General features: G+C 34.8%; 1 protein-coding gene across 24 annotated transcripts in view; it reads right to left on the minus strand.

Moving 5' to 3' along the window:
• Positions 1–14,115, minus strand: part of KCNH7 (potassium voltage-gated channel subfamily H member 7) — a 501,977-nt gene that overhangs the window by 77,967 nt on the left and 409,895 nt on the right. For 23 of the 24 annotated variants that reach the window (XR_014830513.1, XR_014830512.1, XR_014830517.1 and 20 more), the window contains one exon: positions 12,136–12,561. Coding sequence is in view for 17 of the 24 variants with exons in the window: in XM_085001285.1 (XP_084857411.1) it covers positions 12,136–12,561 (426 nt within the window). In the remaining 7 variants the exon portion in view is untranslated. Of the gene's footprint in view, positions 1–11,234; positions 11,336–12,135; positions 12,562–14,115 lie in introns of those variants that run through there. The other variant, XM_085001288.1, reaches the window with a different exon arrangement.

Raw genomic sequence — 14,115 nt, forward strand, 5'->3', positions numbered from 1 at the left:
AGTAATATTTGGGTACAAATGGGGAAAAGGAATACTTGGTAATAAATTTCATAACTCCTCACTTTTGTTTTAGATTTCATTTCTGTTCTAAGCTCTGGTACTTGTATACATTATTCAATACTCAATAAAACTCAATTATACTGAAACTAGTCTCTAGATTTTTGTTCAGCCTGAGTCACACTATTTAAATATTTCTAAAGACATATTCACTAATACAATCAAAGAGCTTTATTTTGAGTGTGTAAAAATCCTCTAGGGGAATCATCTAGCTTATTCTTTCTTTATACCAAATATAACAAATTCTTCCACAAACTGGCTTTAAAGAGATTTTACAACTCCCAACATTTAACAGCCTTTAGTGTGAGACACTTTTATTTTTATTTTGTTTCATAACTAACATTCTATTTTGCTACAATTTAATCTCACTTTTTCTTTAGTTATAGTAACATGGAAAACTGGTCATCAAATGATTCTAAATAATAGTAGGCAAATGTTACAGTAAACAAACAATTATGAACATTGCTATATTTTTAAAATTGGAATTTGACTTTTTCTGAGAAACATTTAACCAAATATTGTACCTTATGACATATTTAGCAAATTGTAGTCAGCAGATCATATATAAATAATGAATATGGAATCAACTTAATGCAAAATAATTTTTGGTGGAATATCATTTTTCCTTACTTTAAAAATTATTCCACTGTGGAGCCTGTGTCTTTCACTTGTGACACTACAGATTTTTGGAGATATGACCAAGAGCCTCAAATACATGCTGGTGGAAAATTTTGCTTAATTCCCAAGAATTATCTAATGGGAGACATACTTACTTTATGTATAGACACACACACATGCGCACACATACATATATATATATATATATATTCAGGCTTTCAAAATATTCTGTAATTTAAATTTGAACATGAGTATGTCTAATGTTTTAAAAATTCATTTCCAACAAACTAATGACAACTATTGTAGAGATCAAGTTCAGAAAGAATGCGGACAAGATGATCAGAGTTTCTATACAGAGGCCTGCTAAGTTTTTCCTTGTATCCATTGCATGATCCATCTATCAGACTAACGAAGCAAATTTATCTATTTGAGCAGAAACCCCTCTTTTCTGTCAAAGGCCTTGCCTGCATTCACAATTCATGAAAAATAACAGTGAAGTGTGAAAGGAGAGAGGTCATCAAAGCAAGTAATTAAAAGAATACTACTAATTTTCAGGGAAGGAAGGTTACTGAAGCATGTAACTAAACAGAGTGCTCTAGATTCTAACGACTAATAGCTCTGAAAGTAAAATTTGCCACAAAGAAGCAAAATATGAAAAAATCTGAGACAGATAATGAGAAGTTGATTTTCTGGAGACTGAACCAATAATATTGTTCCTTTGCATCAATGATATTGAGGTAATTTGCTGTGGATGGCATGATGTTTGATGATACAAAAATTAAACATAAAGAATCTTTTCCTTGGTCTGTTCAGATGCTATTAGCATCAGGAAGATATTAATGACAGAGGCAAGCCCTGTTATTGCCACTATTCATTTTCAATGACAGCAGATCTTGTGGCATTTGTATTCTATGTGGTATATAGCACAGCTATTTCAGTCTACATTTATAGTTACCAAGTCACAGTGTTTCTAGGTATCTCAATGTTAATATATGCATACACACACACACACACATATATATAAAAGCATATACATATATATTCAAGCCTTATATTAAAATGCAAATACAGAGAAAACTAACAATATGCAGTTTAATATTGAATTTATTGTTGTTGTTGTTGTTTTTGTCTTTTTGCCATTTCTAGGGCCGCTCCCGGGGCATATGGAGGTTCCCAAGCTAGGGGTCTAATTGGAGCTGTAGCCTCCAGCCTACACTAGAGCCACAGCAATGCGGGATCCGAGCCGCATTTGCAAACTACACCACAGCTCAAGGTACCACCAGATCCTTAACCCACTGAGCAAGGCCAGGGATCGAACCTGCAACCTCATGGTACCTAGTCGGATTCATTAACCACTGAGCCACGATGGGAACTCCTTGAATTTATTGTTTAAATGTGGACATCCTCATTATCACTAGGTGCAAGCATCCGTTAACTTCATTATATCTTTTCATGTAGACATGACTGAAACATTTATATATTCAACTAGGTATTTTATTATGAACTTTATTTTTCTTTTATATTAAACATGGACATTATACATTATTTTTGTGAAATTATGTTTGTAAGAATGTTACATTGTCTATGACTTTTATAGAACAGTGGCAGACAGGGTTGTTATAAAATATTTGTTCCCATGGTTCTGATAGGGACTGGAAACTAACACTTTATAGCTCTATACCTCTAACTAGCATGACCTTTGTACCTGGAAAACTTACACTGGTATTCAGTAACTTCCCCTTCCAAGCTCACATGTCGTCTTATACACAGTACAGTTAGGGCTGTTATTAGGTACTCTTAACTGCTCATCTACTGCTCTTGGTCCAGACTGCAAGCTTCCAGAAAGTGGGGTCTTTAGCTCACTCTTTTCTCTAAACTCAGGGTCTAGTACATTGGCATTTAGAAGGTTCCCAATAAACGCTAACTGAAAGAATCTATTTAAGGAGGTTAACCATAGTCTTTTCTGGAAATAGCAAAACAAATTAGGTCAATTCTTGTTAAAATTTATAGAAAATGTACTTGAAATAGTAATCAATAAAGCAGAAAAAATAAAGCTACTCTTTTTATAGTGAGATAGATACTCTGAGTCTTAGCCTATTCTGCTATTAAATCTTGAGGGTCTCTGAGACTCTTAAGCACCTCCATGAAATCCCAGTTTGAAAAACATTGGACTAGATCATCCCTCATCAGAGTTACTGCTAGCTTAATGATCTTAGAAATTATTTAATTTGGGGTCAAAAATCCAGAGTTATTTTTTTTTCATATTCATATGATGAAACGTCCCAAATTAGCCCATTTGAATGTAAGATCCCTTCTCTTTCTCTTTTTTTGTGTGTGTGCATGTTTTTAGGACCACACCTGTGGCATATGGAAGTTCCCAGGCTAGGGGATGAATTAGAGCTGCAGCTATGCTATGGATGGCATGATGTTTGATGATACAAAAATTAAGAATAATTTTAATTTTTATGCCGCAGCCACAGGAATGTCAGATCCAAGCTGTGTCTGCGACTACACCACAGCTCATGGCAATGTGGGATCTTTAATCCACTGAGCAAGGCCATGAATTGAACACACATCCTCATGAATACTAGTTGGATTTGTTACCACTGAGCCACAATGGGAACTCTGAGATCTCTTTCTATGGGAACATTTCTTTTTTCTATTTTTGTCAGAAACAAAATGAATGCTGAATATTTTTTAAGCTCTTATAACATGATATATATTTTCGGAGAAATTTTATTCTGAAAAACCACAACATCCTGAAAAGCCTCACTATAGTTACATAATATAATTTGTATATAAAAGGGGTTTCATCATTGTCATTCTTTTAATTACTCAGTGAATTTTATTACATTTACAGTTGTACAATGATCATTATGACCTGATTTTACAGCATTTCCATCCCAAACCCCCAGCCCATCCCCTCACCCCCCAACCTGTGTCCTTTGGAAACTATAAGTTTTTCAAAGTCTGTGAGTCAGCATCTGTTCTGCAAAGAAGTTCAGTCTGTCCTTTTTTTCAGATTCCACATGTAAGTGATAACATATGATGTTGGTTCTCACTGTCTGACTGACTTCACTTAGCATGATAATTTCTAGGTCCATCCATTTTGCTAAAAATGCTGGTATTTCATTCCTTTTAATGGCTGAGTAATACTCCATTGTGTATATGTAATACATCTTTATCCACTCCTCTGTCAATGGACATTTAGGTTGTTTCCATTTCTTGGCCATTGTATATAGTGCTGCAATGACCACTGGAGTACAGTATCTTTTGGAGTCATGGTTTTCTCTGGATAGATGCCCAGGATTGGGATTCCTGGATCAAATAGTACTATTTTGAATTTTCTGAAGAATCTCCATACTGTTTTCCACAGTGGTTGCATCAACTTACATTCCCACCAACAGTTTAATAGGGTTCCCTTTTCTCCACACCCTCTCCAGCATTTTTTGTTTGTAGACTTTTTGATGATGGCCATTCTGGCTGGTGTAAGGTAGTACCTTATAGTGGTTTTGATTTGCGTTTCTCTAATAATGAGTGATGTTGAACATCTTTTCATGTGTTTTTTGGCCATCTGTATGTCTTCTTTGGAGAATTGTCTGTTTAGATCTTCTGCCCATTTTTTGATGGAGTTGTTTATTTATTTTTGATATTGAGCTGCAGGAAGTGTTTATAAATTTTGGAGATGAATCCCTTGTCAGTTACTTCATTTGCAAATATTTTCTCCTATTCTGTGGGTTGTCTTTTCGTTTTGTTTAGGGTTTCCTTTGCTGTGCAGAAACTTTTAAGTTTAATTAGGTCCCATTTTTTAATTTTTGTTTTTATTGTCATTACTCTGGGGGTGGATCTGAGAAGATACTGATGTGGTTTATGTTGGAGATGTTTGGCCTACGTTTTCTTCTAAGGGTTTTCTAGTGTCCGGTTTTACATTCAGGTCTTTAATCCATTTTGAGTTTATTTTTGTGTACGGTGTTTGGAAGTGTTCTAATTTCATTCTTTCCCATGTGGCTGTCCAGTTTTCCAGGCACCACTCATTGAAGGGGCTGTCTTTTCTCCATTGTATATTCTTGCCTCCTTTGTCATAGATGAGTTGACTGTAGGTGTGTGGGTTTAATTCTGGGCTTTCTATCCTGTTCCACTCTTCTACATTTCTGTCTTTGTGCCACTGCCATATGGTTTTGATGACTGTAGCTTTGTAGTATAGTCTGAAGTCAGGGTTCCCGATTCCTCCAGCTCCATTTTTTCTCAGGATGACTTTGATTATTCCAGGTCTTTTGCACTTCTATACAGACTTTAAGGTATTTTGTTCTAGTTCTGTGTAAAATGTCCTTGGTAATTTGATAGGGATTGCATTGAATCTGTAGACTGCCTTGGGTAGTAGAGTCATTTTGATAATATTGACACTTCAGTCTAAGAGTATGGTATGTCTTTCCATCTGTTTGTACCATCTTTGATTTTTTTTTTTATCAGTGTCTTGTACTTTTCAGAGTACAGGTCTTTTGTCTCTTTAGGTAGATTTATTTCTAAGTATTTTATTCTTTTTGATGCATTGCTAAATTGGATTGTTTCCCTAATTTCACTTTCTGATCTTTCATTGTTAGTATATAGAATGCAGTTGATTTCTGTATATTAATTTTGTATCCTGCAACTTTGCCAAATTCATGGATGAGCTCTGTTTTCTGGTAGCATCTTCATGATTTTTTAGGTATAGCATCATGTCATCTTCAAATAGTGATAGTTTTACTTCTTCCTTTCCAATTTGGATTCTTTTACTTCTTTTTCTTCTCTGATTGCCATGGCTAGGACTTCCACAACTAAGTCAAATAGTAGCGGTAAGAGTGGACCTCCTTGTCTCATTCCTGATTTCAGCAGGAATTCTTTCAGCTTTTCACCATTGAGAATGATGTTAGCTGTGAGTTTGTCATATATGGCCTTTATTATGTTGAGATAGGTTCCCTCTATGCCCACTTTCTGAAGGGTTTTTTTTATAAGAAATAGGTGTTGAATTTTGTCAAAGGCTTTTTCTGCATCTATTGAGAGGATCATATGGTTTTTACCCTTCAATTTGTTAATGTGGTGTATCACATTGATTGATTTGCAGATATTGAAGAACCCTTGCATTCCTGGGATAAATCCCATTTGATCATGATCTACAATCCTTTTAATGTATTGTTTGATTCAGTTTGCTAGTATTTTGTTGAGGATTTTTGCATCTATGTTCATCAGTGATATTGGCCTATAATTTTCTTCTTTTGTGCTATCTTTGTCTGATTTTGGTATCAGGGTGATGGTGGCCTCATAGAATGAGTTTGGGAGGGTTCCTTCCTCTGCAATTTTTTAGAATAGTTTCAGAAGGATCAGTGTTAGCTTGTCTCTAAATGATAGAATTTGCCTGTGAAGCCATCTGGCCCCTGGACTTTTGTTCAAGTTTTTTAATCACAGTTTAATTTCAGTACTTGTGATGCGTCCATTCATCTTTTCTATTTCATCTTGATTTAGTCTTGGAAGATTGTACTTTTCTAAGAATTAGTCCATTTCTTCTAGGTTTTCCATTTTAATGGCATATAGTTGCATGTAGTATTCTCTTATGATTCTCTGTATTTCTGTGATGTCTGCTGTAACTTCTTTTTCATTTCTAATTTTATTGACTCAAGTCCTCTCTTTTTTTTCTTGATGACTATGGCTAAGGGTTTATTAATTTTGTTGATATTTTCAAAGAACCAGCTTTTAGTTTCATTGATCTCATCTATGGTTTTCCTCATTTCTATTTCATTGATTTCTGTTCTGATCATTATGATTACTTTCCTTCTGCTAACTTTAGGTCTTGTCTGTTCTCACTCTGGCTGCTTTAGATGTAAAATTTGGTTGTTTATTTGAGCTTTTTCTTGTTTCCTGAGGTACGCTTTCATTGCTATAAACTTTCCTCTTAGAACTGCTTTTGCAGCATCCCATAGGTTTTGGAGTGTTGTATCTTTGTTGTCATTTGCTTCTAGGTATTTTTTAATTTCCTCTTCGATTTCTTCAGTGATCCATTGGTTGTTTAGTAGCATGTTGTTTGGTCTCTATGTGTTTTTGTTTTTTACAGTTTTTTTTTTCTTGTTGTTGATTTCCAGTCATATAGTGTTGTGGTCAGAAAAGATGCTTGATAAGATTTCAATTTTCTTAAAGTTACCAAGGCTTGATTTGTGGCCCAGGATGTGATCAATCCTAGAGAATGTTCCATGTGCACTTGATAAGAATGTGTATTCTATTGATTTTGGATGGAATGTCCTATAAATATCTATTAAGTCCATCTGATCTAATGCTTCATTCAGGACCTGAGTTTCCTTATTGATTTTCTGTCTGGATGATCTGTCCATTGCTGTAAGTGGCGTGTTAAAGTCCCCTGCTATTGTGTTATTGTCAATTTCTCCTTTTAAGGTTGTTAGCACTTTCCTTATACATTGAGGTAATCCTATGTTGGGTGCATATATATTTACAATTGTCATATCTTCTTGGATTGATTCTTTGATCATTATGTAATGTCCTTTCTTCTTGGATTGATTCTTTGATCATTATGTAATGTCCTTCCTTGTCTCTTAAAATATACTTCATTTTAAGGTCTATTTTGTCTGATATGAGTATTGCTACTCCAGTGCTTCTGATTCCCATTTGCATGGAATTATTTTCTTCCATCCTCTCACTTTCAATTTGTATGTGTCCCTAGAAGTGAAATGGGTCTCTTGAAGACAGCATATATATGGGTCTTGTTTTTGTATCCATTCAGCCAGTCTATGTCTTTTGGTTGGGGCATTTAGTCCATTAACATTTAAGGTAGTTATTGATATGTATGTTCTTATTGCCATTTTATTAGTTACTTTGGATTTGTTTTTGTTGCTCTTTTTTCTTCCCTTCTTCTCTTGTTCTCTCCTCTTGTGGTTTGATGACTATATTTAGTGTTGTATTTGCATTGATTTTTCTTATATGTGTGTGTATCTATTGCAGATTTTTGGCTTGCAGTTATTCTGTAGTTTTGATATAAGAGTCTACATATATATGAGGTTGTTTTAAGTTGTTGGTCACTTAATTGCAAGTGCATCTCCAGTGTCCTGCATTTGTACCCTCCTCTTCTCGAAATTTCTGATTTTGGTAGCATATTTATGCATGGATGATTTTCTACATTTACTGTGTATGCCTTTACTGGTGATCCTTGTTATTTGTAGTATTTTTGTTTCTAGATGTGGTCTTTTCTTTTATGCCTAGAGAAGTTCCTTTAGTATTTGTTGTAAAGCTCGTTTAGTAGTGCTGAATTCCCTTAAAGCTTTGCTTGTCTGTAAAGCTTTTGATTTCTCCTTCAAATATGAATGAAAGCCTAGCTGGGTAAAGTAATCTTGGTTGGAGGTTTTTTCTTTTCATCACATTAAGTATATCATGCCATTCCCTTCTGGCCTGCAGAGTTTCTGCCGAAAATTCTGCTGATAACCTCATCAGGGTTCCCTTGTATATTATTTGTTTCTTTTCCCTACCTGCTTATAAAATTTTCTCTGTCTTTAATTTTGGTAAGTTTGATTAATACATGTCTTGGGGTGTTCCTCCTTTGGTTTACTTTATATGGTATTCATTGTGCTTCCTGGATTTGAATGAGTGATTCCTTTTTGCATGTTAGGGAAGTTTTCGGCCATTATCTATTCAACTATTTTTTTCTGTCCCCTTGTCTCTCTTGTCCTTCTTGCACCCCTATAATACGGAGGTTGGTGTGTTTAACATGGTCCCAGAGTTCTCCTAGACTGTCTTCATTTCTTTTCAATCATTTTTCTCTTTTCTGTTCTGCATCAGTGATTTCCACTAGTCTGACTTCCACCTTGCTTATTCCTTCTTCTGCCTCCTGTGTTCTGCTGTTAGCTGCTTCTAATGAATTTTTTATTTCAGTTACTGTATTTTGCCTTTCTGCTTGCTTAAGTTTTAAATATTGTATTTCTTTGCTCAGTGTTTGCTGTAAATTATCAATCTTTGCCTCCAGTCTCTTTCCAGTGTCCTACATTATCTTCACTATCATCTATCTAAAGTCTTTTTCCTGGAGGCTGATAATCTCCAGATCACTTAGCTCTCTTTCTGGTTTTTTTTCTTGCTCCCTTGTCTGAGTTATAGTTCTCTGCCTTTTCATTTTTACAGGTTTTTGATATGGTCTTTTTGCAGACAATAGAGTTGTAGCCTCTCTTACTTCTGAGGTCTGCCCCCTTGTGGCTGAAGTTGGTAAGAGGGCTTGCTTTAGGCTTCCTGAGGGGAGGTACTGGTGCCTGCCCACTGGTAGGTGGAGCTGGTTCTTATCCCTCTGGTGGGTGGGGCTTTGTCTCTTGTTGAGATTAGAGGTGGCTGTATGCCTGGGGGTCTTTAGGCACCCTGTTTACTGATGGGTGGTGCTGTAATCCCACCTGGATTACTGTTTGGCCTGGGGCTTCTCAGTGCTGATGGGTGGGGCCAGATTTTCCCAAAATGGCCACCTGTAGAAGAACAGGTACTGATGAATATTCCCAAGACCTTTGCCTCCAATGTCCTTCCCTCACAATGAGCCACAGTCAGCTCCTGTTTTCTCAGGAGATCCTCCAAGAAATGCAGTCATGTCTGACCCAGATTCCTATGGAGTCTCTGCTTTGCCCTGGGACCCAGTGCACATGAAAATCTGTGTGTGCCTTTCAAGAATGGGCTCTTTGTTTCCCCCAGTCCCATGGCACTCCTGTGCACAAGCCCCACTGGCCTTCAATTCCAGATGTTCCAGGGACTCTTTTTCCCAGTGCCAGATCCCCAGGCATGGGGACCTGACATGGGGCTCAGAACTCTCACTTCTGTGGTGAGTGTCTGTGATGCAGTTACTTTCCAGTCTGTGGGCTGCCCACCCGGTAGGTATAGGGTTGCTTATTAGGGTATCTTTTTTGAAAGTTTCCAGTCCATTTGGTTGAACATTGTTCAGCATTTGGTTGTAATTTTTTTTTTTTTTTTTTTATGAGAGAAGGTGAGCTCCAGTCCTCCACTGTCATTCTTGAAAAGTGTATCAAATAGTACAATCCATCACTGGTCTTGTTACCCTTCATAGCTGACCAGCCCAATATCTGATTCCTTACACTTCTTCCAGACCCACCTTTCCATTTGTTGTCTTTGATATGAACATACTATCCACTACCACATATCCCAAGCTCTTGTGCTTTCCAACACAATTGCTGTCCTTATAACATTTCTTTTATCTCTTTTCTTCAGAATTTGTAGCTGCAACTAGCTAATGTAATAACTATGATATGATAATAGACACTCAATAAATCTCTGTTGAATAAGTAATTAAGATATTTATGGATTAATGTGGTAATCTATAACTTTTTAAAGAAAGACTTCATTAAGAAACAGCAACTTTAATCCAAAGGGATGTGAAGGAGAAAGAAGTAACTTTTGGTAAGCAACTACTATGTACCTGGTATTGGGCTTATCTCTTCATGTATGCTCTTTTATTTTTAAAGATCCCAAGGACCTCTCTCTCACCATTTTACAGAAAAAGAAATGAAGTCTTATATGAGTTAAATACCTTGCTTAAATATAGCAAGTAAGTAGCACAGAGGTGAATCAAACCCAGGTCACCTCATCTGACTCCAAAGCCAGAACCTTTCCCATATCAAATCACATCTTAAAAAAGAGTAAAGAGCAGCTTTAGAAATATAGGGGAATCTAGGAAATGATATCAGAATAAAGAAGTGGCATTGCTGCCTTCTCTGAGGCAAACTTCACCTTTTCCTTGGTGTGACATGAGAAAGGTGGTCCAGACAGCATTTTTTTCCCAAGGCTATTTCAATCTATACTAATGTGAATCACGTAAATTTTCTCTTGCTTAAGCTCACTTGAAGTTCTATCTGAAATAATGATTATCTGAGTTACATATTTTAATAAATTTCATTATTTTCAAGTGAGAAAGTAACTGAGGCTGAATGAATCAAATGCTATATCTTAGAAATTACCCTAGAATAATCAATATATTCTAGTACTAACTGGTTTGATTATTATTAAGTATCAGTAAATCAACTCCCCCTAATAATCTTATTTGTCTATTTATTTTTTTACCCACTCTTTTATTTCGCTAAGCTTAAATCTAATTTTCTGTTAGTGTATATAGTTTAAAATTTCAGAGTGAGGTTTTTACTCTATTGTTTATCAATAAGAATGTATCTGGTGTAATTACATGGATTCACCCATTGTAAGAAACTTATAAAGATAAATATTGATAAAGAAATATTTCACTTCTTGCCTTTTAATTAAAAAAACAAAGTTAGGAGTTATCTAACATTAAAAATTCAACTACTTTAATAGAAGCTGATTTTTTAAGTATTTTGCTAAGAGTTTTACATATGTTATCTCAATAGAGTCTCAATTTAAAAATGAACTTAAGAGGAGAAAGAATTATTATCATCCTTACAGATGAGGAGAGCCAAGTTTGAGACTTTGTCTAAGGTTGGCAGAATCCAGGAAGAATAGATTGTTCCATTGCCCTGCTTTTAATTCATCCACAGTTTGGCGGGCGTGTTATGTAGGAGAGAATTTACCTCAAAACCTACTGTTCCCCTTGGCAGAGGAGATTCTCTTGTCCACAAGCCTTAATTAGTCAGGGAGCAACCATCCACAGACAGTATTTATGATACTTGATCTCCTCTTAAAAAAAAAAAAAAAGGATGGTGAGGGATTCTTTGGTTGAAAAGGGGCCTAAATTTTAAAAATTCAACACATCAAAGTTATCTTCTCAATCTAATCCCTTACAACTCCTTTCACACTTTCTAGAAATTTTTTCTGTTATAGAATCCAGGAAACTTATTTACAAAGAATTAGTGCCAGAATTTAGGAGAATTTACCTTGTTTTAGAGACCCCTTTGAGAAGAATCTGATTAAAATTATGGACTTTCTACTTACAAAATGCACTATTATGTATACTTGTCAGATTTCCTTAAAGTTTCAAACATTATGAAATACTGGGAATACAAGAATTATTTTCCAACCTAGATATTATTTTTTTAAAAAAAGAGTTTTGAACAAGACATTTCAGAAAATGCCTCTTCCACATAATCTGAACATAAAACAAGTACCTGCTGTCACAGATCACAATTATGAGTTAAGAAAGAAAGAGGCATCTTCATCTTTGATAATTTTATATACATAAAGTTAATATGTAGAAATTTTACATCCTGGGAATGTACTGTATACTATGAAACACTTGTCTCAAAGTTTAATTTGTTGTTTAAAGGATAGTCTTTACTATCTCTAAGCAAAAATAGAATTGTGAATTATTTGCAGTGACAAAATGGTTCCATTTCATTTATAGCATTTCCAATTGAAAATGAATTTAGCTGTGAGATACAGAAAGTGTAAGGCAACCACTTTTTTGCAGTTAAAATAGATTCACTTTTAATAATTTCAATCTTTCAGAAAATGAGATTCTTAAGCAGTTCTTACCTCATCAGAACCAGATCCAAAAATCAGCAAGTCAAAAGGAATTGCTGCAACCATGTCAATCAGGAACCAGCCTTTGAAGTAGTGTATTGCTATTTTGGCTGGATCACTTACCACTTCTTCATTCTGATTTACATATGTTGTTCTGAAGTTTATAAGAATGTCTATGATAAACATAATATCCACAATCAAGTCTACCACATTCAAAGGGCTGCAGGAATAGCCGCATTCTCGTCTTTTCTGTTCTTCTCTGTCATTGAGGAGAAAGGCTGCAGAGTAGGGAGTGAATATAGCCGTGTATATGACCAACAGCAGAATAAGCCAATCCCAGACAGCCTTGAAAGGACTGTAGTGCAATATTGTAAACTTGTTGATGCGTGGTGTCTGCAGTTTATATTCTGGCAGGACATCCGCTCCTAAAGAGAGAACCTGAACAGAGAAAAGAAAACCACACACTACATAAAAATGCCATTAGTTAATCTCCAAACCTATAATAATATTAAGGCAATTATATAGCACAATATTTTAGAAAAATGAATAAAAACATGTAATTGTGAGGTATGTATGAGAAACACATGCATTTTAAGGAAACTGTATAAACCCTATTTGACCCCAGAAAACTTCATTGGTATTCCTTGATAAATATAATTTTCACTGAAAAATAATGAATATTGTCACTGAGATACTAAGGAATGGTTACAGTTTCCTTTGGAACATACGACTTTTCAGAAATAAAAATATATAGCTATTTTTAAAAAAATCATAGAATCAGTTTGATACAAGAGAAATTCAATTTTCAAACCTAAGAAATGATTGGCTGTAATGAATAGAAACAGTCTACTTGGATCCATGGTCATATTTAATTTATATATATTTAATTTATATTTAAACTTTGATAAATTAAACTCAAGTCATTCAAATCTTTAATGAAAATTTTCCCACCTATAAATCTGTTTTTAACATTAGAAAAAAGGGGACATGAGATTAAAATAAATACAAGGAGTATTGTTCCTAAAAGGCTGAAGGAGTATTTTATATTCTAGGACAAATATACTGACACTCGAACTTTTTCATCACATTTAGAGAACTGTGTAGAGAGAATGGTACAAGGAGATGTTCAGAATATAGATCTGGAGAAGTTGCAAGATTCTCAGCCACCAAGGGGTACTTAAACTCTAAGATTTATTCTAGTTAATAAAGCATTGGAGAGACTATAATAGTTTGCCTTTTAGTTCCTCGTTTATCTGAAAAAATGAGAGCTAAACTTCACTGTGACCCTACTCAATAGAAAACTTGATGACTCTGTGATTTTAGATCAAGCTATTTTTAAGTAGTGTATTGCTATTTTGAAGTAGTGTATTGCTATTTTGGCTGGATCACTTACCACTTCTTCATTCTGATTTACATATGTTGTTCTGAAGTTTATAAGAATGTCTATGATAAACATAATATCCACAATCAAGTCTACCACATTCAAAGGGCTGCAGGAATAGCCGCATTTTTAGATCAAGTTTCAAGAACAAAAGTCAAACAAAAAGGTTATCTAGCTACTCAGGAAATGTAATTAGCCTTAATGATGGTTTTAAAGAATTAAAAATTTTTGATGGCTCCACAAATGGCACTTTGAGGCATGTACTGAGGGAAAGATAGGATGTAATCTTATGAATACCTTGCATATGTGCAATGGCCCTATTTCAAAGTCAATTTTACTAAGTAAATTTTCTTAGACTAGGTTTTTCTAAATATAGCTAATATGTTATTAACTTTGCAGCCTGGATCTCAGGCAATCTTCCGTTGCTTAGTCAGAGCATATTATTTCTGATTTTTTGGTAAAACTATGGATATAGATTTTAACTTGATTATAATAATAAATTATTTTAGGCAAATTTCAATGTTAAACCTTATTTTCATCATTGTATACCATAATTTTTTTCACATATAAGTTATCATTCCTATTTTGAAAAGAACTTGACATTAAATAAC

Source organism: Sus scrofa, chromosome 15 (assembly GCF_054392235.1).
Source record: "Sus scrofa isolate SSC_HxYL_T2T_F1_AM1 chromosome 15, Sscrofa_HxYL_maternal_Yorkshire_Landrace_v2.0, whole genome shotgun sequence".
NCBI lineage: Eukaryota > Metazoa > Chordata > Mammalia > Artiodactyla > Suidae > Sus > Sus scrofa.